A 14,728-nucleotide genomic window follows, 5' to 3' on the forward strand; every position below is an offset into this window, starting at 1 on the left:
CCTGCGTACCACAAAAAAAAAAAAAAAAAAAAAAAGAGGTATTAGTAGAAAACATATCTATTCTGCATACGTGAGGTGCACATGCCACATAGAAGCACAGTGAAGAAGTCAGTGATGAAAGCTCTATTGAAATATTTTAACACTATGCGTCAGGGTTGATCTAGCCATTTCCTAAACACGCCTCTCTATGAATCCTATCTATTTGTCATCGTGTTACCCAGTGTGAATTGGCCCTATGTGTCTTTAAAACCATTGCCAGCTTGGCTTTATCAGAAGGTATAAAGGCTGTCCTCAGAGTCCCCAAAGCCCAGCCTCAAAGCCCAGTTATGTCTTCAGTTGTTAATAAAGAACAACAGAAGCCAATCATTATTATAAATTTGAAAACATTAAGAAATTAAAATAATTTCATGCTAACATCATGCCATGATGCCTGACCCTCCTGTGCTTTGCAAACTCCATCTCTCAGCCTTTAAAGTTTACAAAGCATCTACTAGACAATGTCTCTTTCCAAATAGACTGTTTTGCAATTTCAGCCATGTCATAGCAAATCCACAATCCAGCTAAAAGACTGGGTCTTAACCTTTTCATCTTTTGGTTATCCACCAAAGGGGGAAAACACATATACTGAAAACTTACAGAAGCAGATGAAAATTGTTTCAATACACATTGCATAGACGCTGAAGAATCCATGTGCAATTAGGTAAGATCCAATAATGACTGTCTGTAAATGAGCAGAGAAGAGAATGAAGATGCCATTAACTTGTCCAAAAGAACAATAATGCAGCTTTAAATAAAATCATGATGAGGACGCTTTGAAATACTCTGTGTTGGAAAAGATTTCAATATAAGAATGTAAAAAATTCAATGATAAAGTTTTTGAGTGTCTTTGTACTGGGATTTAAACAAAATGTACTAGTTTACCTGCCAATTTTCTTATCACTATCCCCAATGCCTACCAAAACCATCCTAGATTTAGGATCCTGCACACTGAGGCAGTAAAGCATAGGAGTTAAGAGCATACACTGCCTAGGTTTAATCACAGCTCAGGCACTCACTCGACAAGTCACCTAACATCTCTGTGCTTCCTACATAAGATTGTTGGTGGGGAAGGGGAGAATGTGAGTAATAATGGTATTTATGGCACATGGATTGAGTGAGTTAATATACTGTAATAGATCTCGCAGGGCTCCCCCCAGGTCCTCTCCAGCTGCCACATCTATCCCCTAGTTGTTGGGAATGTATGTAGGCTGCTGATGACTCAGCTGTTTTGCTCACTAGCAATTGCTCTTGAAGGGAACTACCTCACCCAAGGTTACGTCATCATTCAGAGGGCAACCCCTGGCCAATGGCTGCCTGATGCAGCATACAGAGGCCTAGTCCCTTTGTCAGAACTTCCTGTAATTATGTCTGAGGCTTCAGCTATAATTGCAGCATGGGTCAGCTTCTTCTTTTGTCTGGGCCTGTCCTCACTTCCTTTCAAATGTATCTCAGGATAGCACTTCATAATAAGCCTTCTGCCCACAATCCCCTGTCTCAGGGGTTGCTTCCAAGGGACCCAAGCTCTAAAGCAGAATGAGGCTTGGCCTCAAAGTAAGACCAATCATGTTAGCTATCATTATTTCTCCTATTCCTTTTTGGTTTTTTATTTTGCCATTTCTCATAAATCAGAGTCAATGTTACCCAGATGCTATGGAATGAATTGTGTCCCCTCAAAATTCATATGTTGAAACCTAATCCCCAAAGTGATGGCATCTGGAAGTGGGGCCTTCAGGAAGTAATGAAGTCACAATGATGGAGTCCTTGTGAATGGGATTAGTGCCCTTATAAGAGAAAACAGAGATGAAATCTCTCTCTACCATGTTAGGATACAGCAAGAAAGTGTCCCTTTGCAAATTAGGAAGAAAGCTCTCACCAGGAACTGAATCTGTGGGCACCTTAGATCTTGGACTTCTCAGTCTTCAGAACTGTGTGGAATAAATCCCTGTTGTTTAAGCCACCCAGTCTATGGTATTTTTGTTGTAGCAGCCCAAAGTTACTAAGACATCAGCTCTTACCAGCAAAGGTACCCAGTAGTAATTTAAAGATGTTGGTCCTTCTATAATCATTGGGAGTCTTTCTGTGAAGAGTAGAAAGGCCAGGACACCTAGAGTGAAAAGGCAGAACATGTATATTGTGCATTTGCAAAGGAACGTAGCTTTTTGTAGTAAAGAAGTTTTTCTAAGCACATGTTAAACTTATTACTACTACTACTACCATTATTACTACTACTACTACTTACCTATACACCCAGCAACTAGAATCTTCCCCAGGATTAGTACAAAGTCTGTCACTCTATCCATAACTGCAACTCTGAGAATCAGAAAAAAGAAAGTACAATTTTGTGTTTAAATTATATTTGTTATCAGAAATTTATGAGAGTAAATAATTCATGAGTTCATTTTGCTGTGTCTTTGCTGAAATTTTATTTGGCCTTTCTTAAATGCAAGAAATGAAATTAGAACTCAGGATGATTTTCTGACTTATTTATAATGGAGTAAACAGAAGATGGCATTATAAGGCTGTCAGGTGCTATTGGTGGTGTCAGCATTTCTCTCTCTAATTCGAGGACTATGGATACCCTGAATCCTGAGGATGGCTGCACTGGTTCTCTGATTTTGTTCACTCAGACTCTGTCAATTTTGGGAGGGGGGAATAGTCAGAAACATGATGATAATGGTCATGTGGGGAATTTCTTGAGCATAGGGGATAATAAAAATGAATAAGTACCAGTGGGTATAAAGACATAGGTGGATGATGGGAGCAATAATTCTAAAACATATGAAGAAATTAATGGTGTGAAGGAGAAGATTTAAATCTATTAAAATAAAAGATAAGATTCATGTCTAATAAGACCACCAACATGTGAAGTATGGATGCTAAATCATCTGCTGCTATGCTCAACCTGATTACTTACTTTAAAATATTTCTCATCAGCAGATTGAAAGCATCTCTCGCTGACCTGCAGAAGTTTTTGCCATATATTGCAATCTGAGGAAGACAGTTGATATTATTCTGGAGTCAGTAACGTAATTTAACAAGACCAACAGACAATCCAATGACAGGAACATGAATTAATTCTGTCACCCACACAGTTATTCTCATTCCTCTTTCCAACAGTTGGGTTCATGGGAGGCTTGGGCAGTGTGTGTCCTCAACTCTGCACAACTCTTAGAGTCATTGACAATAAGGTACGTTTTGGTTGCTATTTGTCCTTAACTCCATGGGGATTAGACAGCTTCAAACAGAAGTAGGTCTTCATCTCAAATCCCAGGACACAGATTCTGTCTTTGAAGTGTTTTGGCTATGGTTTGTTGCTGAATGGGTTAAATGTTGTAGCATTCACATTAAAATTTACTCTCAGGAAACCCAGTGCCTTCCAATACACTTGCTTCATTGATTAAAAGGCTCAATACAATATTCTCACTGGAGGTATATTAATGACTCTTTGAATGTCCATAACTATTTGAATCACCCATGCAGACCCTATATCACTGTGATAATATGCAAGTGTTATAAGATTGTAGCTGCTAAATTTTAGAATAATATTTTTGGATCCCCTATTTTTAAAAAAATCTCTTTAGAAGCCTCCATATTCCCATAGGAAATAAGTAACAAATTCAGTTATACATTATCAATTCCCGTGCATTTCAAAATAAGAATCATAAAAAGAAATAGACCCTTCCTTAAAAATATGTAAATCCCAGAATTAGAAGAATATTTTCTCTTCACAGTGAAACATAGACTAGGTAAGCTTTCCTCCCACTAAACTATGTCAAAGACAAACAAAATCATTTTCAATCTAGCACATTTTTATACTTCTAAGGTAAATAATATTTTCCCTCTCCAAAAAGGTATTGAAGGTAATAATGAACTACAGTTAAGTTACTGTCTCAACTAGGAAAACATAGCCCTGAATGATGCATTGGATTCACAAATTCTTATAACAACATGGTGATAAATTCAACTGCTTGATGCACAAGTGCTTTAGAGATGGAAATGTAGACATGGGGTTTGGGTTTGCAAAGAAGCAGTTTAGTAAATAAAAATACGCTACTTACCATAACATAGGCATTTCTGTTCAAAAACTTTACTGCTTTTTCTAAACACCAGAAACAGCATCTCAGGCAGCATTTTAGGAATTTAGAAATGTTGTTCTGGGCCTCTATGAGAAGGAGATATTTAAACCTATTAATGATTTGCAAACTCTATGAATCAAAAAAATATAGTAAAATTTTAAGTGTGCTCTTAAATTTTTTTAATTGCAGTGAAATATACATAGATTTACTATTTTAACCATTTTTAAGTGTACAATTCAGTAGCATTTAGTACATTCATGATTTTGTGAAATTACCATCACTATCAATTTCCAGAACTTTTCATCATCTCATATAGAAACTCTGTACCCATTAAAGAATAACTCCTCATTCTCCCTTTCTCCCAGTCCCTGGTAACCTCTGTCATACATCTGTCTGTATGAATTTGCCTCTTCTAGATACCTCATATAAGTAGAATCATACAATATTTGTCCTTTTGTGTCTTGCTTATTTCACTTAGCATTAAATTGTCAAGATTCATTATTACATTTATTTTTAGAGCTGAATAACATTTCATTGTATGTATATGTCACATTTTGCTTATTCTTTTATCTGTTAATGGAAATTTGGGTTGTTTCTACCTTCTGGCTATTGCAAATAATGCTCCTATGAACACTGGTGTGCAAGTATTTGAGTCCCTGCTTTCAATTATTTTGAGTATATATGCAGAAGTGGAATTTCTGGCTCATATGGCAATCATATTTTTGACTTTTAAAGGAATCACCATACTGTTTTCCACAGTGGCAAATCAGTGGTGATTTTACATTCCCACCAGCAATGCACAGGTGTTCCAATTTATCCTCACCCTACAAAAATTTGTTATTTTTCATTTTTTGATACTAGACATTCTAATGGGTATGAATTGATACCTCACTATGGTTTTGATTTGCATTTCCCTAGTGACTAATATTGAAGACCTTTTCATGTGTTCATTTAGCGTTTATATATGTTCTTTAGAGCATTGTATATGAGATCCTTTGCAGGAGGGACAAAGATGGTGTCATAGGAGGCTCTTGAACTTCCCTCCTCCCCCAGATGCACTGAATGTACAGCTACACATGGAGCAATTTCCTCTGAGAGAAATCCAGAAACAAGCTGAGTGATTCCTACACATCAGGCAACTATGAAAATCCCACGTTGAAATGGTAGGAAAGGCTGAAACACACTCGCCATAAACTCTACCCCTGGTACAGCACCATGCAATCAGGACAATACCCCCAACTCTCAGCTTCTCCCTGAGGAGTGATGGGTTTGGGCAGCACATCAAGGATTCCAACTTTTAAGGCTCCCACCCTAGAGACAGACCCCCAAAACACTTAGCTCTGACAGCCAAAGGGGCTTGTTTCCACAAGTTCTACAGGATTATAAAAAACAAAGAAGCAGTTCTTAACAGGCACATATGCTAGCAATCACTATACCCCCAGACTTAGCAAAGAGGGAGCAGGCAAAACACCCATTTTCCAGTCTTTTCCTGGGAGGGGATTAACTGTGTACTTTACAACCTAGTGACTAAAATTCCGCCTTCTAGTTTGCACACTCTTGGAGCTAGCTGTGATCCTCCATGGACCCAGGGGGAGCAGGTCACCAACATCTCTTTGGAAGGAGCTTATACACCTGTGTGGTGCCCCAGTTTCTGCAGCTGCTGCCCAAGTCATGGTCCCCCCTTTGTGTGGCTCTAATAGGGCTTGCACAAATGAGTCTCATAGGACTGTAGAAAACAAAGAATCCATTTTTAAATGGTAAAGGAATGCCCTACCACCACCACCACTACCATGGCTATACATCCTGGCTCAGTGCAGAGGGTGCAGGCAAAAGCCACCTCCTAGTTTCTCCCTGAAAGGAGAATCTACATACTTACCCAGCTGCTGCCTAAGGGTTTAGCATCTAATCAGGGGGCATCTAGGTTCTGACTGTGATCCTCCACTTTGGGACCCTGACAGCTCTAGGTACACCTTCAATTACTAAGAGCCACTAAACTAACTATGGTGGCTAGGACAATCACAAAGATTTGAGAGAACCAGAAGGTTGGGCTGGGCTGATTAATGAAGCTCATCTCCTACATGAGACTCTTCTGTCAAGTTGGGAAAGATGGCTGTTTTATCTAATGCACAGAAAATAATACAGAGAGTCAAGAAAAAAAAGAGAAGGAGAAACAAGGGAATACTTTCCAAATAAAAACACAAAATATATTTCCAGAAACTGATATTTCTGAAACAGAGATAAGTGATTTAACCAGTAAAGAATTCAAAATAATGGTCATAAAGATGCTCACCATGGTCAGGGAGAAATGCATGAACAAAATGAGAATTCAATAAAGAGATAGAAAATATCAAAAAAAATCAAACAGAATTTATAGAGCTGAAGAATACAATTGAACTGAAAAATTCAATAGAGGGATTCATAGCAGATTAGATCTAGTGAAAGAAGGATTGATGGACTCCCTACAAGAGCACCAGAATCACAACTAACTGCTGAACAATCATTGACAGGAAGACACTGGAACTCACCGAAAAAGATACCCCACATCCAAAGAAAAAGGAGAAGCCACAGTGAGATGGTAGGAGGGGCACAATCACAACGAAATCAAATCCCATAACTGATGGGTGGGTGACTCACAAACTGGAGAACACTTATACCACAGAAGTCCACCCACTGGAGTGAAGGTTCTGAGCCCCACGTCAGGCTTCCAAACCTGGGGTCTGGCAATGGGAGGAGGAATTCCTAGAGAATCAGACTTTGAAGGCTAGCAGGATTTGATTGCAGGACTTCGACAGGACTGGGGGAAACAGAGACTCCACTCTTGGAGGGCACACACAAAGTAGTGTGTGCATCAGGACCCAGGGGAAGGAGGAGTGACCCCATAGGAGACTGAACCAGACCTACCTGCTAGCAGTGGACGGTCTCCTGCAGAGGTGGAAGGTGACTGTGTCTCACCATGGGGACAAGGACACTGGCAGCAGAAGTTCTGGGAAGTACTCCTTGGCGTGAACCCTTGCAGAGTCTGCCATTAGCCCCACCAAAGAGCATGGGTAGGCTCCAGTGTTGGGTCACCTCAGGCCAAACAACCAACAGGAGGGGAACCAGCCCCACCCATCAGCAGACAAGTGGTTTAAAGTTTTACTGAGCTCTGCCCACCACAGCAACAGCCAGCTCTACCCACCACCAGTCCCTCCCATCAAGAAACTTGCACAAGCATCTTAGATAGTCTCATCCACCAGAGGGCAGACAGCAGAAGCAAGAAGAACTACAATACTGCAGCCTGTGGAACAAAAACCACATCCACAGAAAGATAAGACAAGACAAAAAGGCAGAGGACTATGTACCAGACGAAGGAACAAGATAAAACCCCAGAAAAACAACTAAATGAAGTGGAGATAGGCAATCTTCCAGAAAAAGAATTCAGAATAATGATAGTGAAGATGATCCAGTACCTTGGAAAAAGAATGGAGACAAAGATTGAGAAGATGCAAGAAATGTTTAACAAAGACCTAGAAGAATTAAAGAACAAACAGAGAGGAACAATACAATAACTGAAATGAAAACTACACTAGAAGGAATCAATAGCAGAATAACTGAAGCAGAAGAATGGGTAAGTGACCTGGAAGACAGAATGCTGGAATTCACTGCTGTGGAACAGAATAAAGAAAAAAGAATGAAAAGAAATGAAGACAGCCTAAGAGACCTCTAGGACAACATTAAATGCACCAACATTTGCATTATAGGGATCCCAGAAGGAGAAGAGAGAAAGGACCCGAGAAAATATTTGAAGAGATTATAGTCGAAAACTTCCCTAACATGGGAAAGTAAATAGCCACCCAAGTCCAGGAAGCGCAGAGAGTCCCATACAAGATAAACCCAAGGAGAAACACGCCAAGACACATAGTAATCCAACTGGAAAAAATTAAATACAAAGAAAAATTATTGAAAGCAGGAAGGGAAAAATGACAAATAACATACAAGGGAACTCCCATGAGGTTAACAGCTTATTTCTCAGCAGAAACTCTACAAGCCAGAAGGGAGTGGCATGACATATTTAAAAGTGATGAAAGGGAAGAACCTACAACCAAGATTACTCTACCCATCAAGGATCTCATTCAGATTCGATAGAGAAATCAAAGCTTTACAGAGAAGCAAAAGCTAAGAGAATTCAGCGCCACCAAACCAGCTCTACAACAAATGCTAAAGGAACTTCTCAAAGTGGGAAACACAAGAAAAGAAAAGGACCTACAAAAACAAACCCAAAACAATTAAGAAAATGGTAATAGGAACATACATATAAATAACTACCTTAAAGGTGAATGGATTAAATGCTCCAACTAAAAGACACAGGCTTGCTGAATGGATACAAAAACAAGACCCATATATATGCTGTCTACAAGGGACCCAATTGAGACCTAGGGACACATAAAGACTGAAAATGAGGGGATGGAAAAATATATTCTATGCAAATGGAAATCAAAAGGAAGCTGGAGTAGCAATACTCATATCAGATAAAATAGACTTTAAAATAAAGAATGTTACAAGAGACAAGGAAGGACACTTCATAATGATCAAGGGATCAATCCAAGAAGAAGATATAACAATTATAAATATATATGCACCAAACATAGGAGCACCTCAATACATAAGGCAACTGCTAACAGCTATAAAAGGAAATCGATAGTAACACAATAATAGTGGGGAACTTTAACACCTCACTTACACGAATGGACAGATCATCCAAACAGAAAATTAATAAGGAAACAAGTTTTAAATGACACAATGGACCAGATAGATTTAAATGATATCTATAGGATATTCCCTCCAAGAAAGCAGATTACACTTTCTTCTCAAGTGTCCATGGAACATTCTCCAGGATAGATCACATCTTGGGTCACAAATCAAGCCTCAGTAAATTTAAGAAAATTGAAATCATAGCAAGCAACTTTTCTGACCACAACACTATGAGATTAGAAATCAATTACAGGGAAAAAAACGTAAAAAACACGAACACATGGAGGCTAAACAATACATCACTAAATAACCAAGAGATCACTGAAGAAATCAAAGAGGAAATCAAAAAATACCTAGAGACAAATGACGATGAAAACACAATGATCCAAAACCTATGGAATGCAGCAAAAGCAGTTGTAAGAGGGAAGTTTATAGCAATACAATCCTACCTCAAGAAACAACAAACATCTCAAATAAACAATCTAACCTTACACCTAAAGGAACTAGAGAAAGAAGAACAAACAAAACCCATAGAAGAAGGAAAGAAATCATCAAGATCAGAGCAGAAATAAATGAAATAGAAACAAAGAAAACAAGAGCAAAGATCAATAAAACTAAAAGCTGGTTCCTTGAGAAGATAAACAAAACTGATAAACCATTAGCCAGACTCATCAAGGAAAGGAGGGAGAGGACTCAAATCAATAAAATTAGAAATGGAAAAGGAGAAGTTACAACAGACACTGCAGTAATACAAAGCATCCTAAGAGACTACTACAAGCAACTCTAGGCCAATAAAATGGACAACGTGGAAGAAATGAACAAATCCTTAGAAAGGTATAAGCTTCCAAGACTGAACCAGGAAGAAATAGAAAATATGAACAGACCAATCACAAGCACTGAAGTTGAAACTGTGATTAAAAATCTTCCAACAAACAAAAGCCCAGGACCAGATGGCTTCACAGGTGAATTCTATCAAACATTTAGAGAAGAGCTAACACCCATCCTTCTCAAACTCTTCCAAAAAACTGCAGAGAAAGGAACACTCCCAAACTCATTCTATGAGGCCACCATCACCCTGATACCAAAACCACAAAAAGATACTACAAAAAAAGAAAATTACAGACCAATATCACTGATGAATGTAGATGCAAAAATCCTCAACAGAATACTAGCAAACAGAATCCAACAGCACATTAAAAGGATCATACACAATGATCAAGTGGGATTTATCCCAGGGAGGCAAGGATCCTTCAGTATATGCAAACCAGTTAATGTGATACACCATATTAACAAAGTGAAGAAGAAAAACCATATGATCATCTCAATAGATGCAGAAAAAGCTTTTGACAAAATTCAACACCCATTCATGATAAAAATGCTCCAGAAAGTGGGCATAGAGGGAACCTTTCTCAACATAATAAAAGCCATATATGACAAACCCACAGCAAACATCATTCTCAATGGTGAACAACTGAAAGCATTTTCTCTAAGATCAGAAACAAGACAAGGATGTCCAATCTCACCAATATTATTCCAACATAGTTTTGGAAGTCCTAGCCATGGCAATCAGAGAAGAAAAAGAAATAAAAGGAACACAAATTGGAAAAGAAGAAGTAAAACTTTCACTGTTTGCAGATGACATGATACTATACATAGAGAATCCTAAAGATGCCACCAGAAAACTATTAGAGTTAATCAATGAATTTGGTAAAGTTGCAGGATACAAAATTAATGCACAGAAATCTCTTGCATTCCTATACACTAATGATAAAAAATCTGAAAGAGAAATTAAGGAAACACTCCCATTTACCATTGCAACAAAATGAATAAAATACCTAGGAATAAACCTACCTAGGGAGACAAAAGACCTGTATGCAGAAAACTATAAGACAATGATGAAAGAAATTAAAGATGATACAAACAGATGGAGAGATATACCATGTTTTTGGATTGAAAGAATCAATACTGTCAAAAGGACTATACTACCCAAAGCAATCTACAGATTCAATACAATCCCTATCAAATTACCAATGGCATTTTTTACAGAACTAGAACAAAAAAATCTTAAAATTTGTATGGAGACACAAAAGACCCCAAATAGCCAAAGTGGTCTTGAGGGAAAAAAATGGAGCTGGAGGAATCAGACTCTCTGACTTCAGACTATACTACAAAGTTACAGTAATCAAGACAATATGGTACTGGCACAAAAACAGAAATACAGATCAATGGAACAGGATAGAAAGCCCAGAGATAAACCCATGCACCTATGGTCAACTAATCTATGACAAAGGAGGCAAGGATATACAATGGAGAAAAGACAGTCTCTTCAATAAGTGGTGCTAGGAAAACTGGACAGCTGCATGTAAAAGAATGAAATTAGAACACTCCCTAACACCATACACAAAAATAAACTCAAAATGGATTAGGGACCTAAATGTAAGACCAGACACTATAAAATTCTTAGAGGAAAACATAGGAAGAACACTCTCTGACATAAATCACAGCAAGATCTTTTTTGATCCACCTCCTAGAGTAATGGAAATATAAACAAAAATAAACAAATGGGACCTAAGGAAACTTAAAAATCTTTTGCATAGCAAAGGAAACTACAAACAAGGTGGAAAGACAATCCTCAAAATGGGAGAAAGTATTTGCAAGTGAATGAACAGACAAAGGATTAATCTCCAAAATATATAAAGAGCTCATGCAGCTCAATATCACAAAAACAAACAACCCAATCCAAAAATGGGCAGGAGACCTAAAGACATTTCCCCAAAGAAGACATACAGATGGCCAGGAAGCACATGAAAAGCTGCTCAACATCACTAATTATTAGAGAAATGCAAATCAAAACTACAATGAGGTATTACCTCACACTAGTGAGAATGGGCATCATCTGAAAATCTACAAACAATAAATGCTGGAGAGGGTGTGGAGAAAAGGGAAGCTTCTTGCACTGTTGGTGGGAATGTAAATTGATACAGCCAGTATGGAGAACAGTATGGAGGTTCCTTAAAAAACTAAAAACAGAATTACCGTATGACCCAGCAATCCCACTACTGGGCATATACCCAGAGAAAACCATAATTCAAAAAGACACATGCATCCCAATGTTCATTGCAGCACTATTTACAATAGCCAGGACATGGAAGCAATCTAAATGCCCATCGACAGATGAATGGATAAAGAAGATGCAGTATATATATACAATGGAATATTACTCAGCCATAAAAAAGTATGAAATTGGGCATTTCTAGAGATATGGATGGATCTAGAGACTGTCATACAGAGTGAAGTAAGTCAGAAACAGAAAAACAAATATTGTATGTTAATGCATGTATGTGGAACCTAGAAAAATGGTACAGATGAACCAGTTTGCAGAGCAGAAATTAAGACACAGATGTAAAGAACAAACGTATGGACACTAAGTGAGGAAACTGGTGGGGGGGTCGGGTGGTGGTGTGATGAATTGGGAGATTGGGATTGACATATATACACTAATACGTATAAAATGGATAACTAATAAGATCCTGTTGTATAAAAAAATAAATAAAAGAAAATTCAAAAAGAAAGAAAGAAAGAAAGGATTGATGAATTCAAAGACAAGGCAGTGGGATTCATCCAATTAGAGGAAGAAAAATTAAAAAGAATGCACTTTTTACATGTTACAGAGGTCCCAGGAGAAGAAAAAGGGGCTGAAAATATATTCAAAGAAATAATGATTGAAAACTTTCCTAACCTGGAAAAACAGAGACATCCAGATCCAGAAAGCCCAAAGAATATCAATGTAAAGAGATCCATACTGACTCACATAAAATTAATTTTCAAAAGTTAAAAGGTGGGTAAATGCAGCAAGAGAAAAGCAACTTCTTATATACAAGAGAACCCCCATAATACTATAAGCAGATTTTTCAGCAGAAAATTTGCATGCCAGAGTGAAGTAGAATGATATGTTAAAAGTGTTGAAAGAAAAATCTGCTGACCAAGAAACTCTACCTATGTGGCAAAGTTGTCCTTCAGAATTGAAGGAGAGGTAAAAGTTTTCTAGACAAACAGAAGCTAAAAGTTTATCACCAGTAGACCAGCCTTACAAGAAATGTTAAAGGGATTTCTTTAAGCTGAAACAAAAGGATTCTTATTAGTAACATAAAAATATATGAAAGTATAAAACTCACAGTAAAGGTAAATATACACTTAAATTCAAAATACTCTAAAATTGTAATGGTGGTAGGTAAATAACTTAGAACTACAGTATAAAGGTTAAAGACAAAGTATTAAAAAGAACTATAACTACATAACTTGTTAATGGATACACAATATAAAAACAGGTAAATTGTGACATCAAAAACATTGTAGTATAAAATGTGTGTGTGTGTGTATAAAACATAGAGCTTTTGTATGCATTTGTAGTTAAGTTGTTATCAGCTTAAAACACATTGTTATAAGTGTAAAATATTTTATGTAAGCCTCATGATAACCACAAAGCAAAAACCTATAGTAGATATAAGAAAGGAATCAAAACATACCACTAAAGAAAATCATCAAATCACAAAAGAAGAAAGGAAGAGAGAAACAAAAACTATAAAACAGCCAGAAAATAGTTAACAAGATAGAAACAGTAAGTCCATAGCTATCAATAATTACAATTAATTGTAAATGGACTAAATTATCCAATCAAAAGATATAGAGGGGCTGAATGAAATTTTAAAAAAAAGACTCAAATATATGCTACCTACAAGAGTCTCACTTCACCTTTAAAGACATACTTAGACTGAAAGTGAAGGATTAGAAAAAGATTTTGCAGGCAAATGGAAACCAAAAGAAATCAGGTGCACCTATGCTTATATTAGTCAAAGTAGACTTTAAGCCAAAAGCTGAAACAATACACAAAGGTCATTATACAATGAAAAAAGAGTCTATTTATCAAGGGGATATAAAAATTATAAATATTTATGCACCCAACATTGGAGCACCTAAATATATAAAGCAAATATAAACAGATATGAAGGAAGAAATAAATAGCAATATAATAATAGTAGGGAATTTCAAAATTTCACTTTCAACAATGGATAGATCATCCAGACAGAAAAGCATTGGACTTAACTACACATTAGACTAGAAGGACTTAACAGACATTTACAGTACATTCCATCCAACCACAGCAGAATACACATTCTTCTCAAGTACACATGGGACATTCTCCAGGATAGATCATATGTTAGGTCACAAAACAAGTCTTAATAAATGTAAGAAGTGTGAAATAATATCAAGCATCTTTTCAAACACAGTGGTATGAAACTAGATATAAATTACAAGAAGAAAACTGGAAAATTCAATGGGTGGAGATTAAACAACATGCCACTGAACAACCAACAGGTCAAAGAATAAATCAAAAGGGAAATCAAAGAGTACCTTGAGACTAAAGAAAATGCAAACACAACATACCAAAATGTATGGAATGTAGCAAAGCAGTTCTAAGAGGGAAGTCCATAGCAATAAACACCTAAGTTAAGAAGAAAGAAAGATCTCAAACAACCTAACTTTTCACCTCAAGGAATTAGAAAGAAAAAAAAAAAAGAAGAAACTATGTACAAAGATAATAGAAGGATGGAAATAGTAAAGATCAGAGTGGAAATAAATGAAATAGAGACTTAAAAATAGGAAAGATAAGTGAAACTACCAGCTGGTTTTTTGAAACATAAAATTGACAAAACTTCCATTAGACTAACTGAGAGAAAAGGAGAGAAGACTTAAATTCAGAAATGAAAGAGGGGACATTACAACTGATACCACACAAATACGAAGGATCATAAGAGACTGCTAGGAACAATGTTACACCAACAAATGGGACTACCTAGAAGAAATGGATGAATTCCTAGAAG

The 14,728-nt window shown here is 37.0% G+C and overlaps 1 protein-coding gene across 2 annotated transcripts in view; it reads right to left on the bottom strand.

The window, feature by feature from the left end:
• Positions 1-14,728, bottom strand: part of SLC44A5 (solute carrier family 44 member 5) — a gene marked incomplete at its 3' end in the record, with an annotated part of 382,825 nt that overhangs the window by 6,049 nt on the left and 362,048 nt on the right. For both annotated transcript variants that reach the window (XM_082612771.1, XM_082612770.1), the window contains exons 17-21: positions 4,098-4,201; positions 2,954-3,027; positions 2,279-2,349; positions 2,055-2,143; positions 637-721 (exon numbers count right to left, since the gene is read on the bottom strand). In XM_082612771.1, the coding sequence (XP_082468897.1) occupies positions 637-721; positions 2,055-2,143; positions 2,279-2,349; positions 2,954-3,027; positions 4,098-4,201 (423 nt within the window). The remainder of the gene's footprint in view (positions 1-636; positions 722-2,054; positions 2,144-2,278; positions 2,350-2,953; positions 3,028-4,097; positions 4,202-14,728) is intronic.

Source organism: Mesoplodon mirus, assembly GCF_964341445.2.
Source record: "Mesoplodon mirus genome assembly, chromosome: 3".
NCBI classification, from domain to species: domain Eukaryota; kingdom Metazoa; phylum Chordata; class Mammalia; order Artiodactyla; family Ziphiidae; genus Mesoplodon; species Mesoplodon mirus.